Below are 25716 nucleotides of genomic sequence, written 5' to 3'. Positions count from 1 at the left end.
GAGCTCACTACATACAGATTATACAGTCACCACTAGGGGGAGCTCACTACATACAGATTATACAGTCACCACTAGAGGGAGCTCACTACATACAGATTATACAGTGACTGCTAGTGGTATTTTAGGGTTTTACTGCTTACAGGGAATTGACTGTGCACTGAGCTCCCCCTGGTGGTGGCTGCAGGCATGTTATACGTTATGATCCTCTAAATATTTTGGCGTTTTTTTTATTGGTTGTTTCTGTCCCTGAACACTTCAGATATTTTGGAAAAGTCTTATTACACAAAATTTTGTAGCCTTTTAGATAAATTGAGTAAAGTAGTGTTCAATGTCAGACGTCTCCTTTAAGACTGTCATCTTTAGGGGTTCATTGTATGTGTGGAGCAGCGGGCTGCTACTTGTGGTTCTCCTATGGTGATGAATCTACAACTCCCATAATACATCAGGTAGGGGTTCAATCCCCACCATGCTGACTATTTGGCAGCCAGTAGAATTGTGAATGCAGCTCTGGCTGTGATTGGAGCACAAGACATGTTAAACTGGGAAAACCATGTGAGTGTGCACCGTCCGGACTCCAACAATTCCAAAACCGATTCCTGTGATCCTTCATTACATTACATTGCGGGATCAAGCTCAGTAAGTTGCTACAGATTCTATGATGCCCCTCGCCCTCCCCCTCGCACTGGGGTCACCTGTGTTCCCTTTATGACAAGTTCCCCAGCTTCCTCTGAAGCCGGGCAGCGCATTGGGCACCGAGTCCAGACAGTTGGCTCAGGAGAACAGATGGCGGCTGTCTGGATGTATGTGCCAGGCTGACAGAATGACGGGGTGCGGTGGCAGTCTGACATCTCCTCATCTTCCTTCGTGCACTGCACTAATGGGTAGAGGAAAATACAGATGGAATTTGTAACATCCCTGGGCGACCTCTGCCCGACCACAGTGTCACATTGACTTCACTGCCAGGATTTTTCTCTCCATTAGAAGTCTGTGGTCGTTTTCCTTGAATTGTGTTCAGAGCAGCTACAACAGCAACCAATAGTCAGCGACTAATAGTCAGAGACTAAGCATTCACCTTCAGATCTGACATGTGACATCCATCGCTCAGGGTCCGGACACATCTAGATCCTAATGATCTGTGCTACAGGATGATATCATGTGACTGCCTGCCTCAAGCTCCTTGTGGGGTAAATCTATGTCATTATGATTCCATCTGATGCAATGTCCTGTCCTCTGTCCTGGGGATGTGACAGTCACATAATTAGACTGTAGCCGAGATTACTGGCAAGAAGTGACAGGTCAGCGCTGGGCAGCAGTGACCGTAATAATGGAACATAAAAAGTATGTGAAGGTCTAGAGGACGAGATCAACCGTAATCATGTACAAGAATATACCTACTATAATACTGCTCCTATGTATAAGAATATAACTACTATAATACTACCTCCTATGTACAAGGATATAACTACTATAATACTACTCCTATGTACAGGAATATAACTACTATAATACTACTCCTATGTACAAGAATATAACTACTATAATACTACTCCTATGTACAAGAATATAACTACTATAATACTACTCCTATGTACAGGAATATAACTACTATAATACTACCTCCTATGTACAAGAATATAACTACTATAATACTACTCCTATGTACAAGAATATAACTACTATAATACTACTCCTATGTACAGGAATATAACTACTATAATACTACTCCTATGTACAAGAATATAACTACTATAATACTACTCCTATGTACAAGAATATAACTACTATAATACTACCTCCTATGTACAAGAATATAACTACTATAATACTACTCCTATGTACAAGAATATAACTACTATAATACTACTCCTATGTACAAGAATATAACTACTATAATACTACTCCTATGTACAAGAATATAACTACTATAATACTACTCCTATGTACAAGAATATAACTACTATAATACTACTCCTATATACAAGAATATAACTACTATAATACTGCTCCTATGTACAAGAATATAACTACTATAATACTACCTCCTATGTACAAGAATATAACTACTATAATACTACTCCTATGTACAAGAATATAACTACTATAATACTACCTCCTATGTACAAGAATATAACTACTATAATACTACTCCTATGTACAAGAATATAACTACTATAATACTACCTCCTATGTACAAGAATATAACTACTATAATACTACTCCTATGTACAAGAATATAACTACTATAATACTACTCATATGTACAAGAATATAACTACTATAATACTACCTCCTATGTACAAGAATATAACTACTATAATACTGCCCCTATGTACAAGAATATAACTACTATAATACTTCCTCCTATGTACAAGAATATAACTACTATAATACTACTCCTATGTACAAGAATATAACTACTATAATACTACTCCTATGTACAAGAATATAAGTACTATAATACTACTCCTATGTACAAGAATATAACTACTATAATACTACTCGTATGTACAAGAATATAACTACTATAATACTACCTCCTATGTACAAGAATATAACTACTATAATACTGCCCCTATGTACAAGAATATAACTACTATAATACTTCCTCCTATGTACAAGAATATAACTACTATAATACTACTCCTATGTACAAGAATATAACTACTATAATACTACTCCTATGTACAAGAATATAACTACTATAATACTACTCCTATGTACAAGAATATAACTACTATAATACTACTCCTATGTACAAGAATATAACTACTATAATACTACTCCTATGTACAAGAATATAACTACTATAATACTACTCCTATGTACAAGAATATAACTACTATAATACTACTCCTATGTACAAGAATATAACTACTATAATACTACCTCCTATGTACAAGAATATAACTACTATAATACTACCTCCTATGTACAAGAATATAACTACTATAATACTACTCCTATGTACAAGAATATAACTACTATAATACTGCTCCTATGTACAAGAATATAACTACTATAATACTGCTCCTATGTACAAGAATATAACTACTATAATACTACTCCTATGTACAAGAATATAACTACTATAATACTGCTCCTATGTACAAGAATATAACTACTATAATACTACCTCCTATGTACAAGAATATAACTACTATAATACTACTCCTATGTACAAGAATATAACTACTATAATACTACCTCCTATGTACAAGAATATAACTACTATAATACTACTCCTATGTACAAGAATATAACTACTATAATACTACCTCCTATGTACAAGAATATAACTACTATAATACTACTCCTATGTACAAGACTATAACTACTATAATACTACTCGTATGTACAAGAATATAACTACTATAATACTACTCCTATGTACAAGAATATAACTACTATAATACTACTCCTATGTACAAGAATATAACTACTATAATACTACTCCTATGTACAAGAATATAACTACTATAATACTACCTCCTATGTACAAGAATATAACTACTATAATACTGCTCCTATGTACAAGAATATAACTACTATAATACTACTCCTATATACAAGAATATAACTACTATAATACTACCTCCTATGTACAAGAATATAACTACTATAATACTACTCCTATGTACAAGAATATAACTACTATAATACTACTCCTATGTACAAGAATATAACTACTATAATACTACCTCCTATGTACAAGAATATAACTACTATAATACTACTCCTATGTACAAGAATATAACTACTATAATACTACTCCTATGTACAAGAATATAACTACTATAATACTACTACTATGTACAAGAATATAACTACTATAATACTACCTCCTATGTACAAGAATATAACTACTATAATACTACTCCTATGTACAAGAATATAACTACTATAATACTGCTCCTATGTACAAGAATATAACTACTATAATACTACTCCTATGTACAAGAATATAACTACTATAATACTACTCCTATGTACAAGAATATAACTACTATAATACTGCTCCTATGTACAAGAATATAACTACTATAATACTGCCCCTATGTACAAGAATATAACTACTATAATACTACCTCCTATGTACAAGAATATAACTACTATAATACTACTCCTATATACAAGAATATAACTACTATAATACTGCCCCTATGTACAAGAATATAACTACTATAATACTACTCCTATGTACAAGAATATAACTACTATAATACTACTCCTATGTACAAGAATATAACTACTATAATACTACTCCTATGTACAAGAATATAACTACTATAATACTACTCCTATGTACAAGAATATAACTACTATAATACTACTCCTATGTACAAGAATATAACTACTATAATACTACTCCTATGTACAAGAATATAACTACTATAATACTACCTCCTATGTACAAGAATATAACTACTATAATACTACCTCCTATGTACAAGAATATAACTACTATAATACTGCCCCTATGTACAAGAATATAACTACTATAATACTACTCCTATGTACAAGAATATAACTACTATAATACTACTCCTATGTACAAGAATATAACTACTATAATACTACTCCTATGTACAAGAATATAACTACTATAATACTACTCCTATGTACAAGAATATAACTACTATAATACTGCCCCTATGTACAAGAATATAACTACTATAATACTACCTCCTATGTACAAGAATATAACTACTATAATACTACCTCCTATGTACAAGAATATAACTACTATAATACTACTCCTATGTACAAGAATATAACTACTATAATACTGCCCCTATGTACAAGAATATAACTACTATAATACTACCTCCTATGTACAAGAATATAACTACTATAATACTACTCCTATGTACAAGAATATAACTACTATAATACTATCTCCTATATACAGGAATATAAGTTCGGTTGTTTAAGTGTGACATTTGTGTCTTGTCCTTGGTGATGACCTTGGGGCTGAGTTCACCTGAATGTCTGTAGTGGGGAGCGCGGCGCGTGTGATTTTCAGTCGGAATGAGTGTGCGGCGTGAGGTGCGTCGCTCTCAGATACACAGCGCACGTGCTCGGGGAGCGGCGCGCGGCCAGATTTTTCTGCTGGTTAATAGGTTTGTGTGTTGACGAATGATCTTCATCAAATGAGAGTCTTTATAATGTTTGATATAATGTCAGGTTTCATTACGCTCCGGGGCGAGGAGAGGAGGGGGATGGGAGGAGGGGGGGTCAGCGAGATGGGGAGACGGCGGCGGCGAGGAGGAGGAGGGGGACGGTGCAGGAGTGGGGCGATGAATGACTGGAATAGCAATGCAATGGAGCCGCTACAGACAGAGACGAAGCGAGACTCTGCAGCCGGCAGCACGCGATGATCTGTTACTGTCAGACGCTCGTCCTGATACCATGTGTCCGAGGGGGGGGTCAGCGCTGTGTACATGAAAGGACGTGCACCCCGACTCCTCAGCGCCCCCCTTGTGTACAGCATCTCGGAGGAGGGAAGTAAGCGCATGTTCACACTGAGAGGAGAGAACCGCAATTATATCATCATTAACCCCAGCCAGGAACAAATTATATCATGTATTATAATCCCAACATTACAGGAACAGCAGCACAGAGGATGTCAGGAGAAGAGTGTGCTGATCTTATAGAGGAGGTCACAGGGTTACATAGTGGAGGAGCAGGGTCACAGCAGCACAGAGGATGTCAGGAGAGGAGTGTGCTGATCTTATAGAGGAGGTCACAGGGTTACATAGTGGAGGAGCAGGGTCACAGCGGTACAGAGGATGTCAGGAGAGGAGTGTGCTGATCTTATAGAGGAGGTCACTGGGTTACATAGTGGAGGAGCAGGGTCACAGCAGCACAGAGGATTTCAGGAGAGCAGTGTGCTGATACTATAGGAGGTCGCATAGTAGAGGAGCAGGGTCACAGCAGCACAGAGGATTTCAGGAGTGTCTTCTCCATATCTCACAGTTGTCTTACTTTTTTTTACAGGAAGAAGATATTGAATATTACGACTCTAAGGCAGACACGGAATATGTGAGTATTTTGGGGTTTTGGGGCGATCTTCGGCTGCTTCTCGCCCCGCTCTGTGCTGATTGTGTTTCTCTTTTTAGGACGATCCGGAGGGCGAGGAGGAGCCGCGGGAACCATCGAATTCTCTGAAGTTAGAGTTCACTGAGGATCCAAACTTTAGGACCAGAGTGAATTACTCGTACACGGCCGTGCAGATCCCCACCGACATCTACAAGGGCTGTGAGTGCGGCAGGGTCATGTGATCCGATCCTCAGGGCATGCTGGTAGTTGTAGTGTTCTGGGGTGGGGGGTGGTGAGCGGCTGTGGGGTCCTAACACAGTGTAACAAAACAGGAGACCTGCAATGTAGACAAATGTCTGGACCTTCCTCCTCGATCTCTGCCGAGCGCTGCAAACAGCTGAAGGTTTGTTACAGTGTATGTGCAGCTCACAGAGCATTGTCTGCACTGATACATTGTAACAAGCTGGATATGGTACATTACCCTCAATCTATAGCAAGTGAACCCCAATCCCCCCACACACACTGACCCCGCCTCCTGGATAGATTTTTCATCTTTTGCATCATGTCATTCCCTCCTGTGCAGACCCCGAGGACCTTCAGTGACCCTCTGCAGACCCCAGGGTTAGGGGGCTATGCAGACCCTTTGTGCAGACCCCGAGGACCTTCAGTGACCCTCTGCAGACCCCAGGGTTAGGGGTCTACGCAGACCCTTTGTGCAGACCCCGATGACCCTCAGTGACTCTCTGCAGACCCCAGGGTTAGGGGGCTATGCAGACCCTTTGTGCAGACCCCGATGACCCTCAGTGACTCTCTGCAGACCCCAGGGTTAGGGGGCTACGCAGACCCTTTGTGCAGATCCTACTGACCCTCAGTGACTCTCTGCAGACCCCAGGGTTAGGGGGCTATGCAGACCCTTTGTGCAGACCCCGAGGACCTTCAGTGACCCTCTGCAGACCCCAGGGTTAGGGGTCTACGCAGACCCTTTGTGCAGACCCCGATGACCCTCAGTGACTCTCTGCAGACCCCAGGGTTAGGGGGCTATGCAGACCCTTTGTGCAGACCCCGATGACCCTCAGTGACTCTCTGCAGACCCCAGGGTTAGGGGGCTATGCAGACCCTTTGTGCAGACCCCGATGACCCTCAGTGACTCTCTGCAGACCCCAGGGTTAGGGGGCTATGCAGACCCTTTGTGCAGACCCCGATGACCCTCAGTGACTCTCTGCAGACCCCAGGGTTAGGGGGCTATGCAGACCCTTTGTGCAGACCCCGAGGTCCTTCAGTGACCCTCTGCAGACCCCAGGGTTAGGGGGCTACGCAGACCCTTTGTGCAGATCCTACTGACCTCAGTGACTCTCTGCAGACCCCAGGGTTAGGGGGCTACGCAGACCCTTTGTGCAGATCCTACTGACCTCAGTGACCCTCTGCAGACCCCAGGGTTAAGGGGCTATGCAGACCCTTTGTGCAGATCCTACTGACCTCAGTGACTCTCTGCAGACCCCAGGGTTAAGGGGCTACGCAGACCCTTTGTGCAGATCCTACTGACCTCAGTGACTCTCTGCAGACCCCAGGGTTAAGGGGCTACGCAGACCCTTTGTGCAGATCCTACTGACCTCAGTGACCCTCTGCAGACCCCAGGGTTAGGGGGCTATTCAGACCCTTTATGCAGATCCTACTGACCTCAGTGACTCTCTGCAGACCCATTTTTACCCCAATGACCTTCTATTCAGCCCCAGCTGACCTCAGGGACCCCTGTGCAGACCTCTTTGATCCCTTGTGCTTGTCCCCGCTAACGCTGATAACCTCCTATGCAGACGCCTGGTGACCCTCTATGTGGTTTCCTGCTGACCCCAGTGACCCCTTTGCTGACCCCTCTCCTCCCCGTTGTGTCTCCTCAGCTACCGTCATCCTGAATGAGCTGAATTGGACGGATGCTTTAGAAAACGTATTTATCCAGAATCGCCAAGAGGACCCCACGTTGCTGTGGCAGGTGTTTGGCAGCGCCACCGGTGTGACCCGCTACTACCCAGGTAAGTGCTGCCCCCTGCCGGGTGCTGGTGACCACTGCAAGGTACTGAGGGTAAGGGGCTGTGATGGAGTAGATTGGTTCTAACCGTGCTCTCTGTCCACGCAGCCACCCCATGGAGGGCACCCAGTAAGATCGACCTGTACGATGTCCGCCGGCGGCCCTGGTGAGTACAGCGGGGTCTCCCCTGTACCCTAATATACCCCCGATCTCTGCTGTCAGGGAATGCGAGCTTCTGAGGGTTTGTTACAGTTACTTCCCCGCTAGATTCACCAGACATGGCAGCAGTTCACACCTGCCTTGTGTCCTGTTTGTTACAATCGGTCCAGGCTCGCAGACGATCTGTAACAAACCCTCAGCTCTGGTCGTTTCCATTCACTGACAGCAGGCAAGATCTTGTATTCGATGCTTTGGGTTATTGCTAATAATGGCGTCCTGCGTCGCACGCTGGTTTTATTGGGCGCCTCCAGTTCTCCAGACTTGCCACCTGTAGGGGGCACCAGCAGAGGTGTAACCCCCCTGGACCCCGGGCTCGATCTATAATGGGGCCCTGCTTAGAGCAATGGTGTATTTCCTGTGGTACTCTGCCCCCTATAGCCACGCCCCTATAGCCACGCCCCTGAGCTCCACTATTTTGATACACTTGTTACATTGTAGCCTCAGACATTACAACAATGTTGCGATTTCCTGATGATTCTGCCCGGTTGTCGCCAGCTGTGTGTGCGTTCTTCTGTCTCCTCGCCGTCTCGCGCACCTCTGAGCACCCCTGTCCAATTTTCATTTCACGCATCATTGCCGCTGGAAAATGCCTCAAACATCGACGCCGGCACCTGAGGCCGCTGGTGTGTACATTGTTATGTATATGTTCTGCCGCCGCCGCCGCGACGGCTTCGTGTTTTTAATAGAAGACGCGATTAAGTTGGTAAACATTCAGTGATGATTGTCGGGGGAAGGGATGTGCGGCAGACAAATACGGAGGGAATCCTGATATGTCCGCCATATTGATCAGCAGAGTACAACAGGAAGTGCCAAATACTGACTAAAGGGGCGGGGCTGAGTGACCGCCATGTTCTTGTTACCCAGCCACACACGGAACATGGCCCCAGGCGCGTCTGACGTTGGCGGTGATGCACAATATGTGGGAATGGTACGGTCATCGCCATTTTTATATCTGTCTATATAATATAAGGGGAGGGGGTGGGACAGAATGGAGGAGGGTACAGGAGGGGGAGGGGCTGGCGTTCTCCCCTCTCAGTTCAATATGCCTATATATGGAGGATTAGATCATGTGAACATACGGCATATTATTAGATATTGATTGGTGTCTTTGCTGCTGTGACCTGATGATGTCGCCTGTCTCCTAGGTACATCCAGGGGGCGTCATCTCCAAAGGACATGGTGATCATCGTAGATGTGTAAGTATGGAAGACCTGACAGAAGAGACCTATAGCATTAGATCAGTGATGTCATCATCGGGGGGCGGGGCTGTGACAACCTGAGCAACAGAGGAACATGGAGACGCTCCACAGCACAAGGAGATTACAGGACTCCACATGTAATACTGCAGCACGGAGAGCGAAGAGACTAAGAGCAAGAGGGGGCGGGGCTGTGACTACCTCTCAGACATAGTATATACAGGGGGCGGGGCTGTGACTACCTCTCAGACATAGTATATACAGGGGGCGGGGCTGTGACTACCTCTCAGACATGATATATACAGGGGGCGGGGCTCTGACTACCTCCCAGACATGATATATACAGGGGGCGGGGCTGTGACTACCTCTCAGACATGATATATACAGGGGGCGGGGCTCTGACTACCTCCCAGACATGATATATACAGGGGGCGGGGCTGTGACTACCTCTCAGACATGATATATACAGGGGGCGGGGCTGCGACTACCTCTCAGACATAGTATATACAGGCTGGTTGTCAGTAACAGGGGGCAGGGCTGTGACTACCTCTCAGACATGATATATACAGGGGGCGGAGCTGTGACTACCTCTCAGACATGATATAGACAGGGGGCGGGGCTGTGACTACCTCTCAGACATGATATATACAGGGGGCGGGGCTGTGACTACCTCTCAGACATGGTATATACAGGCTGGTTGTCAGTAACAGGGGGCAGGGCTGTGACTACCTCTCAGACATGATATATACAGGGGGCGGAGCTGTGACTACCTCTCAGACATGATATAGACAGGGGGCGGGGCTGTGACTACCTCTCAGACATGATATATACAGGGGGCGGGGCTGTGACTACCTCTCAGACATGGTATATACAGGCTGGTTGTCAGTAACAGGGGGCAGGGCTGTGACTACCTCTCAGACATGATATATACAGGGGGCGGGGCTGTGACTACCTCTCAGACATGATATAGACAGGGGGCGGGGCTGTGACTACCTCTCAGACATGATATATACAGGGGGTGGGGCTGTGACTACCTCTCAGACATGGTATATACAGGCTGGTTGTCAGTAACAGGGGGCAGGGCTGTGACTACCTCTCAGACATGATATAGACAGGGGGCGGGGCTGTGACTACCTCTCAGACATGATATAGACAGGGGGCGGGGCTGTGACTACCTCTCAGACATGGTATATGCAGGGGGCGGGGCTGTGACTACCTCTCAGACATGGTATATGCAGGGGGCGGGGCTGTGACTACCTCTCAGACATGGTATATACAGGCTGCTTTGCTCCGTCCCTCTTGGTGTCCTCCCCCTCCCCCAGTGATCAGTTCGATGTCAGGACAGTCGGCAGCGAGCGCCAATAATATGTAACCGTGGTGACAGGCCTCAATGTGGCGGCTGAATAGTGATGAGGATTAGTTAAGAGTAGTTGAGGGGGAAGAGCCGCCATTACAGGGGCCACAGACAGATATTCTGCTATAGATTCATCTCTCCGGGTGTTCAGGAGGGGCCGATGTCACGTTTCTATGTGGCTCATGAATAGAATGCTAGAACTATAGTAAAGACTGACACCTAGACTGGTAGAGAGGAAGCAGGAGAGCTGCAGCTATACACAAGAGTATGTGACTGTGCAGTGTGTATATGGCTGTATGGCATATACACAGTATATAGTATATACCTGTGTGTTCCAGGAGCGGCAGTGTGAGTGGTCTGACTCTGAAGCTCATGAAGACGTCTGTCATGGAGATGTTGGACACCCTGTCTGATGATGACTATGTGACCGTGGCCTCGGTAAGTGACACGTTCTCTGCAGATCATGGCCCCCTCCCCCGCTGTCTATGAGATACATTATATACATCACAGTAATAATTTGCCTTGTCCGCAGTTCCATGAGAAGGCGGAGCCTGTGTCCTGCTTCCGGCAACTAGTCCAGGCCAATGTCCGAAATAAAAAAGTGATCAAGGAAGCCGTGCAGGACATGGTGGCGCGAGGAACGACGGACTACAAGGCAGGATTTGAGTACGCCTTCAGCCAGCTCCAGAATGTGAGTGAGTCGGAGGAAAACCGCACCAGGAATTATTGGTGTCACATGCACTACATCACTGTCACCAGCAGGGGTCACTGTCACATGCACTACATCACTGTCACCAGCAGGGGTCACTGTCACATGCACTACATCACTGTCACCAGCAGGGGTCACTGTCACATGCACTACATCACTGTCACCAGCAGGGGTCACTGTCACATGCACTACATCATTGTCACCAGCAGGGGTCACTGTCACATGCACTACATCACTGTCACCAGCAGGGGTCACTGTCACATGCACTACATCATTGTCACCAGCAGGAGTCACTGTCACATGCACTACATCACTGTCACCAGCAGGAGTCACTGTCACATGCACTACATCACTGTCACCAGCAGGAGTCACTGTCACATGCACTACATCACTGTCACCAGCAGGAGTCACTGTCACATGCACTAAATCATTCTCACCAGCAGGGGTCACTGTCACATGCACTACATCATTGTCACCAGCAGGAGTCACTGTCACATGCACTACATCATTGTCACCAGCAGGGGTCACTGTCACATGCACTACATCACTGTCACCAGCAGGGGTCACTGTCACATGCACTACATCACTGTCACCAGCAGGGGTCACTGTCACATGCACTACATCACTGTCACCAGCAGGAGTCACTGTCACATGCACTACATCGCTGTCACCAGCAGGAGTCACTGTCACATGCACTACATCACTGTCACCAGCAGGAGTCACTGTCACATGCACTACATCACTGTCACCAGCAGGAGTCACTGTCACATGCACTACATCACTGTCACCAGCAGGAGTCACTGTCACATGCACTACATCACTGTCACCAGCAGGAGTCACTGTCACATGCACTACATCACTGTCACCAGCAGGAGTCACTGTCACATGCACTAAATCATTCTCACCAGCAGGGGTCACTGTCACATGCACTACATCACTGTCACCAGCAGGGGTCACTGTCACATGCACTACATCACTGTCACCAGCAGGGGTCACTGTCACATGCACTACATCACTGTCACCAGCAGGAGTCACTGTCACATGCACTACATCACTGTCACCAGCAGGAGTCACTGTCACATGCACTACATCACTGTCACCAGCAGGGGTCACTCCTTTCTTTCTTTCTTTCCTTGTCACAGACTAACGTCACTCGTGCGAATTGTAATAAGATGATAATGATGTTCACGGACGGCGGCGAGGATCGGGTTCAGGACGTGTTTGAGAAATACAATTGGCCAAACAAAACGGTAAGTGGCGCTCCTCTGTCGGTGTGACGGCTCCTCCTCTGTCGGTGTGTCGGGCGCTCCTCTGTCGGTGTAACGGCCGCTCCTCTGTCGGTGTAACGGCCGCTCCTCTGTCGGTGTGACGGCCCCTCCTCTGTCGGTGTGTGACGGGCGCTCCTCTGTTGGTGTGACGGGCGTTCCTCTGTCGGTGTGACGGCCCCTCCTCTGTCGGTGTGTGACGGCCGCTCCTCTGTCGGTGTGACGGCCGCTCCTCTGTGGGTGTGACGGCCCCTCCTCTGTCGGTGTGACGGCCGCTCCTCTGTCGGTGTGACGGCCGCTCCTCTGTCGGTGTGTCGGGCGCTCCTCTGTCGGTGTGACGGCCCCTCCTCTGTCGGTGTGTGACGGGCGCTCCTCTGTCGGTGTGTGACGGGCGCTCCTCTGTCGGTGTGTGACGGGCGCTCCTCTGTCGGTGTGTGACGGGCGCTCCTCTGTCGGTGTGTGACGGGCGCTCCTCTGTCGGTGTGTGACGGGCGCTCCTCTGTCGGTGTGTGACGGGCGCTCCTCTGTGGGTGTGACTTGCGCTCCTCTGTCGGTGTGACGGGCGCTCCTCTGTCGGTGTGACGGCCGCTCCTCTGTCGGTGTGACGGGCGCTCCTCTGTCGGTGTGACGGCTCCTCCTCTGTCGGTGTGACGGGCGCTCCTCTGTCGGTGTGACGGCTCCTCCTCTGTCGGTGTGACGGCCGCTCCTCTGTCGGTGTGACGGCCCCTCCTCTGTCGGTGTGACGGCCCCTCCTCTGTCGGTGTAACGGGCGCTCCTCTGTCGGTGTGACGGCCGCTCCTCTGTCGGTGTAACGGCCGCTCCTCTGTCGGTGTGACGGCCCCTCCTCTGTCGGTGTGACGGCCCCTCCTCTGTCGGTGTGACGGGCGCTCCTCTGTCGGTGTGACGGCTCCTCCTCTGTCGGTGTGACGGCCGCTCCTCTGTCGGTGTGACGGCCCCTCCTCTGTCGGTGTGACGGCCCCTCCTCTGTCGGTGTAACGGGCGCTCCTCTGTCGGTGTGACGGCCGCTCCTCTGTCGGTGTGACGGCCCCTCCTCTGTCGGTGTGACGGCCCCTCCTCTGTCGGTGTGACGGGCGCTCCTCTGTCGGTGTGACGGGCGCTCCTCTGTCGGTGTGACGGCTCCTCCTCTGTCGGTGTGACGGGCGCTCCTCTGTAGGTGTGACGGGCGTTCCTCTGTCGGTGTGACGGCCCCTCCTCTGTCGGTGTGACGGCTCCTCCTCTGTCGGTGTGACGGCCCCTCCTCTGTCGGTGTAACGGGCGCTCCTCTGTCGGTGTGACGGCCGCTCCTCTGTCGGTGTGACGGCCCCTCCTCTGTCGGTGTGACGGCCCCTCCTCTGTCGGTGTGACGGCCGCTCCTCTGTCGGTGTGACGGGCGCTCCTCTGTCGGTGTGACGGCCCCTCCTCTGTCGGTGTGACGGCCGCTCCTCTGTCGGTGTGACGGCCCCTCCTCTGTCGGTGTGACGGGCGCTCCTCTGTCGGTGTGACGGGCGCTCCTCTGTCGGTGTGACGGCCCCTCCTCTGTCGGTGTGACGGGCGCTCCTCTGTCGGTGTGACGGGCGCTCCTCTGTCGGTGTGACGGGCGCTCCTCTGTCGGTGTGACGGGCGCTCCTCTGTCGGTGTGACGGGCGCTCCTCTGTCGGTGTGACGGCCGCTCCTCTGTCGGTGTGACGGCCCCTCCTCTGTCGGTGTGACGGCCCCTCCTCTGTCGGTGTGACGGGCGCTCCTCTGTCGGTGTGACGGGCGCTCCTCTGTCGGTGTGACGGCTCCTCCTCTGTCGGTGTGACGGGCGCTCCTCTGTAGGTGTGACGGGCGTTCCTCTGTCGGTGTGACGGCCCCTCCTCTGTCGGTGTGACGGCCGCTCCTCTGTCGGTGTGACGGCCGCTCCTCTGTCGGTGTGACGGCCGCTCCTCTGTCGGTGTGACGGCCGCTCCTCTGTCGGTGTGACGGCCGCTCCTCTGTCGGTGTGACGGCCGCTCCTCTGTCGGTGTGACGGCCGCTCCTCTGTCGGTGTGACGGCCGCTCCTCTGTCGGTGTGACGGCCGCTCCTCTGTCGGTGTGACGGCCGCTCCTCTGTCGGTGTGACGGCCGCTCCTCTGTCGGTGTGACGGGCGCTCCTCTGTCGGTGTGACGGCCCCTCCTCTGTCGGTGTGACGGCCGCTCCTCTGTCGGTGTGACGGCCCCTCCTCTGTCGGTGTGACGGGCGCTCCTCTGTCGGTGTGACGGGCGCTCCTCTGTCGGTGTGACGGCCCCTCCTCTGTGGGTGTGACGGCCGCTCCTCTGTCGGTGTGACGGCCCCTCCTCTGTGGGTGTGACGGCCGCTCCTCTGTCGGTGTGACGGGCGCTCCTCTGTCGGTGTGACGGGCGCTCCTCTGTCGGTGTGACGGGCGCTCCTCTGTCGGTGTGACGGGCGCTCCTCTGTCGGTGTGACGGGCGCTCCTCTGTCGGTGTGACGGGCGCTCCTCTGTCGGTGTGACGGCCCCTCCTCTGTGGGTGTGACGGCCGCTCCTCTGTCGGTGTGACGGGCGCTCCTCTGTCGGTGTGACGGGCGCTCCTCTGTCGGTGTGACGGGCGCTCCTCTGTCGGTGTGACGGCCCCTCCTCTGTGGGTGTGACGGCCGCTCCTCTGTGGGTGTGACGGCCGCTCCTCTGTCGGTGTGACGGCCGCTCCTCTGTCGGTGTGACGGGCGCTCCTCTGTCGGTGTGACGGGCGCTCCTCTGTCGGTGTGACGGGCGCTCCTCTGTGGGTGTGACGGCCCCTCCTCTGTCGGTGTGACGGCCGCTCCTCTGTCGGTGTGACGGCCGCTCCTCTGTCGGTGTGACGGCCGCTCCTCGGTCGGTGTGACGGCCGCTCCTCGGTCGGTGTGACGGCCGCTCCTCGGTCGGTGTGACGGCCGCTCCTCGGTCGGTGTGACGGCCCCTCCATAGTCTGTCCTGAGCACTGTTGTTCTCTTCACTCCCACGCAGGTTCGCGTTTTCACGTTTTCGGTCGGGCAGCACAATTACGATGTCACCCCCCTGCAGTGGATGGCGTGCGCCAACAAGGGTAAGTGTTCCCGCCCATTCTGCATATAATTCAATATGGCGTCACAATGTGTCTCACTGTCTTCATCTTTACAGGCTATTATTTTGAAATCCCGTCTATCGGAGCGATTCGCATAAACACGCAGGTACAGAGGGAACATCTTGGGGGCGGGGCGAGGTATCGGGATGTCATACTCCAATCATTCTGCCTCCTGTAATTTGGGGTGACTCCTTTATTGTGATAATTGTTTTTTGCTTCCTTCTCCTTTTTGGGGTGATTCAGGAATATCTTGATGTTCTCGGGCGTCCGATGGTTCTGGCTGGAAATGAAGCAAAGCAGGTTCAATGGACGAACGTCTACCAGGATGCGCTGGTGAGGAGTGCGGCGCCCCCTGGAGACCGCATATAGAAGCGCCATTCTGTTTCATTGTACCCTCGCCCTGAGCCCATTCACCCATCTCTCACTGCTATTGTCCTCTGCAGGGTCTGGGTCTGGTGGTGACTGGAACTCTGCCCGTATTCAACCTGACGTCTTCTGGACCCGATGAGTCTGGAAACCCCAGCAAGGTGAGAAAGCCGGCAAAGAAGCCGCCACTAGGGGGAGCTCACTACATACAGATTATACAGTCACCACTAGGAGGAGCTCACTACATACAGATTATACAATCACCACTAGGGGGAGCTCACTACATACAGATTATACAGTCACCACTAGGGGGAGCTCACTACATACAGATTATACAGTCACCACTAGGGGGAGCTCACTACATACAGAATATACAGTCACCACTAGGGGGAGCTCACTACATACAGATTATACAGTCACCACTAGGGGGAGCTCACTACATACAGATTATACAGTCACTACTAGGGGGAGCTCACTACATACAGGTTATACAGTCACCACTAGGAGGAGCTCACTACATACAGATTATACAGTCACCACATAGGGGCGCTCACTACATACAGATTATACAGTCACCACTAGGGGGAGCTCACTACATACAGATTATACAATCACCACTAGGGGGAGCTCACTACATACAGATTATACATTCACCACTACAGGGAGCTCACTACATACAGATTATACAGTCACCACTAGGGGGAGCTCACTACATACAGATTATACAGTCACCACTAGGAGGAGCTCACTACATACAGATTATACGCTCACCACTAGGGGGAGATCACTACATACAGATTATACAGTCACCACTAGGAGGAGCTCACTACATACAGATTATACAGTCACTACTAGGGGGAGCTCACTACATACAGATTATACAGTCACCACTAGGAGGAGCTCACTACATACAGATTATACAGTCACCACTAGGGGGAGCTCACTACATACAGATTATACAGTCACCACTAGGAGGAGCTCACTACATACAGATTATACAGTCACCACTAGGGGGAGCTCACTACATACAGATTATACAGTCACCACTAGGAGGAGCTCACTACATACAGAATATACAGTCACCACTAGGAGGAGCTCACTACATACAGATTATACAGTCACCACTAGGAGGAGCTCACTACATACAGATTATACAGTCACCACTAGGAGGAGCTCACTACATACAGATTATACAGTCACCACTAGGAGGAGCTCACTACATACAGATTATACAGTCACCACTAGGAGGAGCTCACTACATACAGATTATACAGTCACCACTAGGGGGAGCTCACTACATACAGATTATATAGTCACCACTAGGAGGAGCTCACTACATACAGATTATACAGTCACCACTAGGAGGAGCTCACTACATACAGATTATACAGTCACCACTAGGGGGCGCTCAGTACATACAGATTATACAGTCACCACTAGGGGGAGCTCACTACATACAGATTATACAGTCACCACTAGAGGGAGCTCATTACATACAGATTATACAGTCACCACTAGGGGGAGCTCACTACATACAGATTATACAGTCACCACTAGGGGGAGCTCACTACATACAGATTATACAGTCACCACTAGGAGGAGCTCACTACATACAGATTATACAGTCACCACTAGGGGGAGCTCACTACATGCAGATTATACAGTCACCACTAGGGGGAGCTCACTACATACAGGTTATACAGTCACCACTAGGGGGAGCGCACTACATACAGATTATACAGTCACCACTAGGGGGCGCTCACTACATACAGATTATACAGTCACCACTAGGGGGAGCTCACTACATACAGATTATACAGTCACCACTAGGGGGAGCTCACTACATACAGATTATACAGTCACCACTAGAGGGAGCTCATTACATACAGATTATACAGTCACCACTAGGGGGAGCTCACTACATACAGATTATACAGTCACCACTAGGGGGAGCTCACTACATACAGATTATACAGTCACCACTAGGAGGAGCTCACTACATACAGATTATACAGTCACCACTAGGGGGAGCTCACTACATGCAGATTATACAGTCACCACTAGGGGGAGCTCACTACATACAGGTTATACAGTCACCACTAGGGGGAGCGCACTACATACAGGTTATACAGTCACCACTAGAGGGAGGTCACTACATACAGATTATACAGTCACCACTAGGGGGAGCTCACTACATACAGATTATACAGTCACCACTAGGGGGAGCTCACTACATACAGGTTATACAGTCACCACTAGGGGGAGCTCACTACATACAGTATATACAGTCACCACTAGGGGGAGCTCACTACATACAGATTATACAGTCACCACTAGGAGGAGCTCACTACATACAGATTATACAGTCACCACTAGGAGGAGCTCACTACATACAGATTATACAGTCACCACTAGGAGGAGCTCACTACATACAGATTATACAGTCACCACTAGGGGGAGCTCACTACATACAGATTATACAGTCACCACTAGGAGGAGCTCACTACATACAGATTATACAGTCACCACTAGGAGGAGCTCACTACATACAGATTATACAGTCACCACTAGGGGGCGCTCACTACATACAGATTATACAGTCACCACTAGGGGGAGCTCACTACATACAGATTATACAGTCACCACTAGGGGGAGCTCACTACATACAGATTATACAGTCACCACTAGGGGGAGCTCACTACATACAGATTATACAGTCACCACTAGAGGGAGCTCACTACATACAGATTATACAGCCACCACTAGGAGGAGCTAACTACATACAGATTATACAGTCACCACTAGGGGGCGCTCACTACATACAGATTATACAGTCACCACTAGGAGGAGCTCACTACATACAGATTATACAGTCACCACTAGGAGGAGCTCACTACATACAGATTATACAGTCACCACTAGGGGGAGCTCACTACATACAGATTATACAGTCACCACTAGGAGGAGCTCACTACATACAGATTATACAGTCTCCACTAGAGGGAGCTCACTACATACAGATTATACAGTCACCACTAGGGGGGGCTCACTACATACAGATTATACAGTCACCACTAGGGGGAGCTCACTACATACAGATTATACAGTCACCACTAGGAGGAGCTCACTACATACAGATTATACAGTCACCACTAGGGGGAGCTCACTACATACAGATTATACAGTCACCACTAGGGGGGGCTCACTACATACAGATTATACAGTCACCACTAGGAGGAGCTCACTACATACAGATTATACAGTCACCACTAGGGGGAGCTCACTACATACAGATTATACAGTCACCACTAGAGGGAGCTCACTACATACAGATTATACAGTCACCACTAGGGGGAGCTCACTACATACAGATTATACAGTCACCACTAGGAGGAGCTCACTACATACAGATTATACAGTCACCACTAGGGGGAGCTCACTACATACAGATTATACAGTCACCACTAGGGGGGGCTCACTACATACAGATTATACAGTCACCACTAGGAGGAGCTCACTACATACAGATTATACAGTCACCACTAGGGGGAGCTCACTACATACAGATTATACAGTCACCACTAGGAGGAGCTCACTACATACAGATTATACAGTCACCACTAGGGGGAGCTCACTACATACAGATTATACAGTCACCACTAGGGGGAGCTCACTACATACAGATTATACAGTCACCACTAGGGGGAGCTCACTACATACAGATTCTATCATTGAGTATGATGTATGTGTCATCTGGTATGATGTAATCTAGGGTATTGTTACCCAAAATAATGTCTTCCAGAATTATTGTACTAAAGGTGATGTCACTCAAGATGATGTCACATAACATGCAGAGTGATGTCACTGGTTTGTAATACTTATGTTCTTCCTGTCTTGCCCTCAGAGTCGGCAGAATCAGCTAATCCTCGGTGTTATGGGCATTGATGTCGCCCTGGATGATATCCAGAGATTGATGCCACGATACAGTGTAAGTGAAGGGGTATCTGTAGGGTCCGGTGGGGTAGATGACGGGGGTACATGCTATCATAGTTGGGTCACTGTCTTGATGTTGTGACCAATTTCCAGTTTTGACCCTGCCTCTCTCTCCACAGTTGGGGGCCAATGGGTATATGTTCGCCATTGATCTGAATGGCTATGTCCTGCTCCACCCCAACCTGAAGCCACAAGTAAGATCCTGTACACACCCAGCAGTTCACTGTCTGTATATATCATGGGTATAATATCATCTGTACCACACTGCGGCCTTGGTGGCCACCATTCAGCTCAGCACCATTGTTTGTCTTGCAGGTCATTAATTTTCAGGAGCCGGTCACCCTGGATTTCCTGGACGCAGAGCTGGAGGATGAAAATAAGGAGGAGGTTAGTGTGCGCTCTGTGTGTGCGGCGGTGTGCGCTCCCTGCGTCCGGCGTTATACAGAGTGCACTCCTGTTATGCGGTGTGCGCTCCTGGTGTTCAGTGTTATGCGGAGTGCGCTCCCTGAGTCCGGCGCTGCGCGCTTCCGGAGTCCACTTGCTAATCTTCACTTTTACTGTGTCTTTCACCAGATCCGGAGGAGAATGATCGATGGGTTAGACGGCCACCAGTTCATCCGCACGCTGGTGAAGTCTCTGGATGAGGTAGGATGTGGCTCTGGGACTGGCTGGTAATGGTGGACATTCGGGGGTTACTCTGTGACGCTGATCTTTTCTTCTCCTTCAGAGATACATTGATGAAGTGGAGCGGACTTACACCTATGGCCCAATCCACAGCACCAATTACAGGTGAGTTGGGTGCAGGCTCCCAGGGGCCACATCCCGGGGGCCACATCACTGCTGCAGATATCACAATGTTGTGTTAAGAGTGTTTGGCAGAGAGGTGCATTATGGGAGTGCGGTGCATTCTGGCGATTTACCAGCTCTGCAAAGTCCAGTGTGCTGCTGCCACCTAGTGGACAAGTAAAGGAACAGGCGCGAACGCTGCAGTGTGGCCATCACTAGTGATATGTGTTTTATCTAGGGGGATTAACTAGAAGATTCGGGGGGGATGTGCAGAGATCAGCGGCGCCGCAGTCATCTTCTGCTGCTAATTGGTACAACACAATGCAGATACAGTGTTGGCCAAAAGTATAGGCCCCCCTGCAGTTCTGTCTGATAATCCTCGTGTTCTTCCAGATAATGATTGCAGTCACAAATTCTTTGGTATTTTCAGGGGGCCACACGGTGGCTCAGTGGTTAGCACTGCAGCCTTGCAGCGCTGGGTCCTGGTGTTCAAATCCCACCAAGGGCATAAAACCATCTGCAAGGAGTTTGTATGTTCTCCCTGTGTTTGCATGGATTTCCATCCCATATTCCAAAAAGACATACTGATAGGGAAAAATGTACATTGTGAGCTCTATGTGGGGCTCACAATCCACATTTAAAAAAAAAAAAAAAAAAAAAAAAAAATTCTTTGGTATTTTCTTCATTTAATTTGTCTTCAATGGAAAACCACAAAAAGAATTGTCAAAAAGCCAAATTGGATCTAATTCCACAGCAAACATAAAAAAGGGGGTGGACAAAAGTATTGGCACTGTTTGAAAAATCATGTGATGCTTCTGTAATTTGTGTAATTACCAGCACCTGTTACTTACCTGAGGCACCTAACAGGTGGTGGCAATAACTAAATCAGACTTGCAGCCAGTTGAAATGGATTAAAGTTTCCTCCACCTCTGTCCTGTGTCCTTGTGTGACCACATTGAGCATGGAGAAAAGAAAGAAGACCAAAGAACTGTCTGAGGACTTGTGAGGAAGCCTGAGCAATCTCAAGGCTACAAGTCCATCTCCAAAGCCCTGAATGTTCCTGTGTCTACCGTGCGCAGTGTCAGTAAGAAGTGTAAAGCCCATGGCCCTGTGGCTAACCTCCCTAGATGTGGACGCAAAAGAAACATTGACCAGAGATTTCACCGCAAGATTGTGCGGATGGCGGATAAAGAACCGCGACTAACATCCAAACAAGTCCAAGCTGCCCTGCAGTCCGAGGGTACAACAGTGTCACCCCGTACTATCCAGCGTCAGCGTCTGAATGAGAAGGGACTGTATGGCAGGAGACCCCGGAAGACCCCACTTCTTACCCACAGACAGAAGCCAGGCTGGAGTTTGCCAAAACTTACCTGAGAAAGCCAAAACCGTTCTGGAAGAATGTTCTCTGGTCAGAGGAGATCAGCCCTGAATAGAACAGCCATAGAACACCTGTGGGGGAGGGGGAGAGATCTCTTGGTGGCAGTTTGGAGAAGGCCCCCTTCACATCTCAGGGGGGACCGCGAGCAGGAGCCAAAGAAGAAGGGTCTAAGATTCCAGCAGAGCCTTGTAAGAAACTCATTGCTGGTTAGCGGAAGCGGTTGTGCGCAGTTATTGTGTCTAAAGGTTGTGCTACCAAGTATTAGGCTGAGGGCGCCAATACTTCTGTCCGCACCAGTTTTGGAGTTTTGTGTAAAATGATCAATGATGTGACTTTATTTTCATTCTCTTTTGTGTTTTTTCATTGCAAGAAAATAACTGAAGATATTACCAAAGAGTCTGTGCTGTGTAATCATTATCTGGGGGACAGCGAGGATTATCTGACAGGACTGCGGGGGGCGATACTTATACTGTATATACCCTGTGTCACTTATATACTATATAAGAGTCTGTGCTGTGTAATCATTATCTGGGGGACAGCGAGGATTATCTGACAGGACTGCGGGGGGCGATACTTATACTGTATATACCCTGTGTCACTTATATACTATATAAGAGTCTGTGCTGTGTAATCATTATCTGGGGGACAGCGAGGATTATCTGACAGGACTGCAGGGGGCGATACTTATACTGTATATACCCTGTGTCACTTATATACTATATAAGAGTCTGTGCTGTGTAATCATTATCTGGGGACAGCGAGGATTATCTGACAGGACTGCAGGGGGCGATACTTTTGGCCAATACTGTATGAGGTTCTGACCAGGACTGGGATTCTCTCTCATAATGAACAAACCCATCCTGGAATACACTCTGACGGTCACTCAGCTTTATGAGAGGCGTTTGGGAAAGCTGGGTGACCCCTATGATGGCTGTAGTGGTTATTGTATTGGTTGTCACTTAATGTTCCCAGTTCAGGGGAGCGTCCTCTTACGGATGTAGTGGAGTGCAGTGTGTGCAGTGAGGTGTAGTGTGCGCTGCTGAGCTCTGAACCGCTAGTAACATTTTCTCTTCCCCTCTCCCCTTATTCCTTGTCCTCCCCCCATTATCCGGCTTTTTTGCTGTTTGCCCCCTCTCCATTACTTTCCTGTCCCCCAATATTCCCTGCCCCCTCTCTTCCCCCTCCTGCCCCCTCTCCCCCCCTCCCTCCTGCCCCTCTCCCCCCCTCCCTCCTGCCCACTCTCTCCTCCCTCTGGCCCCCTCTCCCCTTCTCCCCCCCTCCTGCCCCCTCTCCCTGCCCCCTCTCCCCCCCACTCCTGTCCCCTCTCCCCCCCTCCTGCCCCCTCTCCCCCCCTCCTGCCCCCTCTCCCCCCCTCCCTCCTGCCCACTCTCCCCCCCTCCCTCCTGCCCACTCTCCTCCTCCCTCTGGCCCCCTCTCCCCTTCTCCACCCCTCCTGCCCCCTCTCCCCCCCCTCCTGCCCCCTCTCCCCCCCTCCTGCCCACTCTCCTCCTCCCTCTGGCCCCCTCTCTCCTGCCCCCTCTCTCCTGCCCCCTCTCTCCTGCCCACTCTCTCCTCCCTCTGGCCCGCTCTCTCCTGCCCCCTCCCTCCTGCCCCCTCTCCTCTCCCTCCTGCCCCCTCTCCTCTCTCTCCTGCCCCTTCTCCCCTCCCTCCTGCCCCCTCTCCCCTCCCTCCTGCCCCCTCTCCCCTCCCTCCTGCCCCCTCTCCCTCCTGCCCCCTCTCCTCTCCCTCCTGCCCCCTCTCCTCTCCCTCCTGCCCCCTCTCCTCTCTCTCCTGCCCCCTCTCCCCTCCCTCCTGCCCCCTCTCCCCTGCCTCCTGCCCCTCTCCCCTCTCTCCTGCCCCTCTCCCCTCTCTCCTGCCCCCTCTCCTCTCCCTCCTGCCCCCTCTCCTCTCCCTCCTGCCCCCTCTCCTCTCTCTCCTGCCCCTTCTCCCCTCCCTCCTGCCCCCTCTCCCCTCCCTCCTGCCCCCTCTCCCCTCTCTCCTGCCCCCTCTCCCTCCTGCCCCTCTCCCCTCTCTCCTGCCCCCTCTCCCCCTCCCCTCCTGCCCCCTCTCCTCTCCCTCCTGCCCCTCTCCCCTCTCTCCTGCCCCCTCTCCTCTCCCTCCTGCCCCCTCTCCCCTCCCTCCTGCCCCCTCTCCCCTCCCTCCTGCCCCCTCTCTCATGCCCCCTCTCCCCTCCCTCCTGCCCCCTTCCCTCCCCCTCCTGCCCCCTCTCCCCTCCCCCTCCTGCCCCCTCTCCCCTCCCCCTCCCCCTCCTGCCCCCTCTCCCCCTCTCTCCTGCCCCCTCTCCCCCTCCCTCCTGCCCCCTCTCTCCTGCCCCCTCTCCTCTCCCTCCTGCCCCCTCCCCTCCTGCCCCCTCTCCTCTCCCTCCTGCCCCCTCTCCCTCCTGCCCCCTCTCCCCTCCCTCCTGCCCCCTCTCTCCTGCCCCCTCTCTCCTGCCCCCTCTCCCCTCCCTCCTGCCCCCTGCCCTCCCCCTCCTGCCCCCTCTCCCCCTCTCTCCTGCCCCCTCTCCCCCTCCCTCCTGCCCCCTCTCCCCCTCTCTCCTGCCCCCTCTCTCCTGCCCCCTCCCTCCTGCCCCCTCTCCCCTCCTGCCCCCTCTCCCCCTCTCTCCTGCCCCCTCTCCTGCCCCCTCCCTCCTGCCCCCTCTCCCTCCTGCCCCCTCTCCCTCCTGCCCCCTCCCTCCTGCCCCCTCTCCCTCCTGCCCCCTCTCCCTCCTGCCCCCTCTCCCCTCTCTCCTGCCTCCTCTCTCCTGCCCCCTCTCCCCTCCCTCCTGCCCCCTCTCCCCTCCCTCCTGCCCCCTGCCCTCCCCCTCCCTCCTGCCCCCTCTCTCCTGCCCCTTCTCCTCTCCCTCCTGCCCCCTCTCTCCTGCCCCTTCTCCTCTCCCTCCTGCCCCCTCCCCTCCTGCCCCCTCTCTCCTGCCCCCTCTCCCCTCCCTCCTGCCCCCTCTCTCTCTCTTGCCTCCTGTTTCGGCAGTCTGGGTCTGGTCTTGCCTCTCTACAGCTCTTATTACCTCCGCGCTAACCTCAGTGATCAGATCCTCCAGGTTCAGTGTAAGTTTTCCCTTTGCTTGTGTCTCCCTGTGCGTCCCCTTTTCCTGTCCCCCAGCTCACGCCTGCCCCCGGCCATCCCCCGGATTCGTCATTGTTGAGGGGGGATATGTCTGGGGGTGAGGGCAGAAGTTGGCAGCATGCGGAGCCTGGCAGTCACTCGCTGCCCGGGAGGTTGTGTGCATGACGGTCTCTGTCCATCCGAATCATAATGAATGTTTTCAGTTTAATTCATTCAGATTAATCTC

The 25716-nt window shown here is 50.6% G+C and overlaps 1 protein-coding gene and 1 pseudogene across 6 annotated transcripts in view; both read left to right on the top strand.

Moving 5' to 3' along the window:
• Nucleotides 1–25716, top strand: part of CACNA2D2 (calcium voltage-gated channel auxiliary subunit alpha2delta 2) — a 147241-nt gene that overhangs the window by 105749 nt on the left and 15776 nt on the right. For 4 of the 6 annotated variants that reach the window (XM_075287574.1, XM_075287573.1, XM_075287570.1 and 1 more), the window contains exons 5-22: nucleotides 5998–6042; nucleotides 6120–6258; nucleotides 7935–8066; nucleotides 8171–8228; nucleotides 9427–9477; nucleotides 11170–11269; nucleotides 11364–11522; nucleotides 12683–12790; nucleotides 15787–15865; nucleotides 15940–15989; nucleotides 16127–16216; nucleotides 16327–16410; nucleotides 20154–20237; nucleotides 20362–20436; nucleotides 20558–20629; nucleotides 20816–20887; nucleotides 20970–21031; nucleotides 25395–25471. In XM_075287574.1, the coding sequence (XP_075143675.1) occupies nucleotides 5998–6042; nucleotides 6120–6258; nucleotides 7935–8066; nucleotides 8171–8228; nucleotides 9427–9477; nucleotides 11170–11269; nucleotides 11364–11522; nucleotides 12683–12790; nucleotides 15787–15865; nucleotides 15940–15989; nucleotides 16127–16216; nucleotides 16327–16410; nucleotides 20154–20237; nucleotides 20362–20436; nucleotides 20558–20629; nucleotides 20816–20887; nucleotides 20970–21031; nucleotides 25395–25471 (1537 nt within the window). Of the gene's footprint in view, nucleotides 1–5997; nucleotides 6043–6119; nucleotides 6259–7934; nucleotides 8067–8170; nucleotides 8229–9426; nucleotides 9478–11169; nucleotides 11270–11363; nucleotides 11523–12682; nucleotides 12791–15786; nucleotides 15866–15939; nucleotides 15990–16126; nucleotides 16217–16326; nucleotides 16411–20153; nucleotides 20238–20361; nucleotides 20437–20557; nucleotides 20630–20815; nucleotides 20888–20969; nucleotides 21032–25394; nucleotides 25493–25716 lie in introns of all 6 variants that reach the window. The other 2 variants (XM_075287571.1, XM_075287569.1) reach the window with 1 other exon arrangement.
• Nucleotides 23989–25371, top strand: LOC142218438 (uncharacterized; annotated as a pseudogene).

The sequence above is a fragment of the Leptodactylus fuscus genome, chromosome 9, assembly GCF_031893055.1.
Source record: "Leptodactylus fuscus isolate aLepFus1 chromosome 9, aLepFus1.hap2, whole genome shotgun sequence".
Lineage (NCBI taxonomy): Eukaryota > Metazoa > Chordata > Amphibia > Anura > Leptodactylidae > Leptodactylus > Leptodactylus fuscus.
The sequence above is the reverse complement of the archived record's forward strand: the minus strand, read 5'-3'. Positions and strand labels throughout refer to the sequence as shown.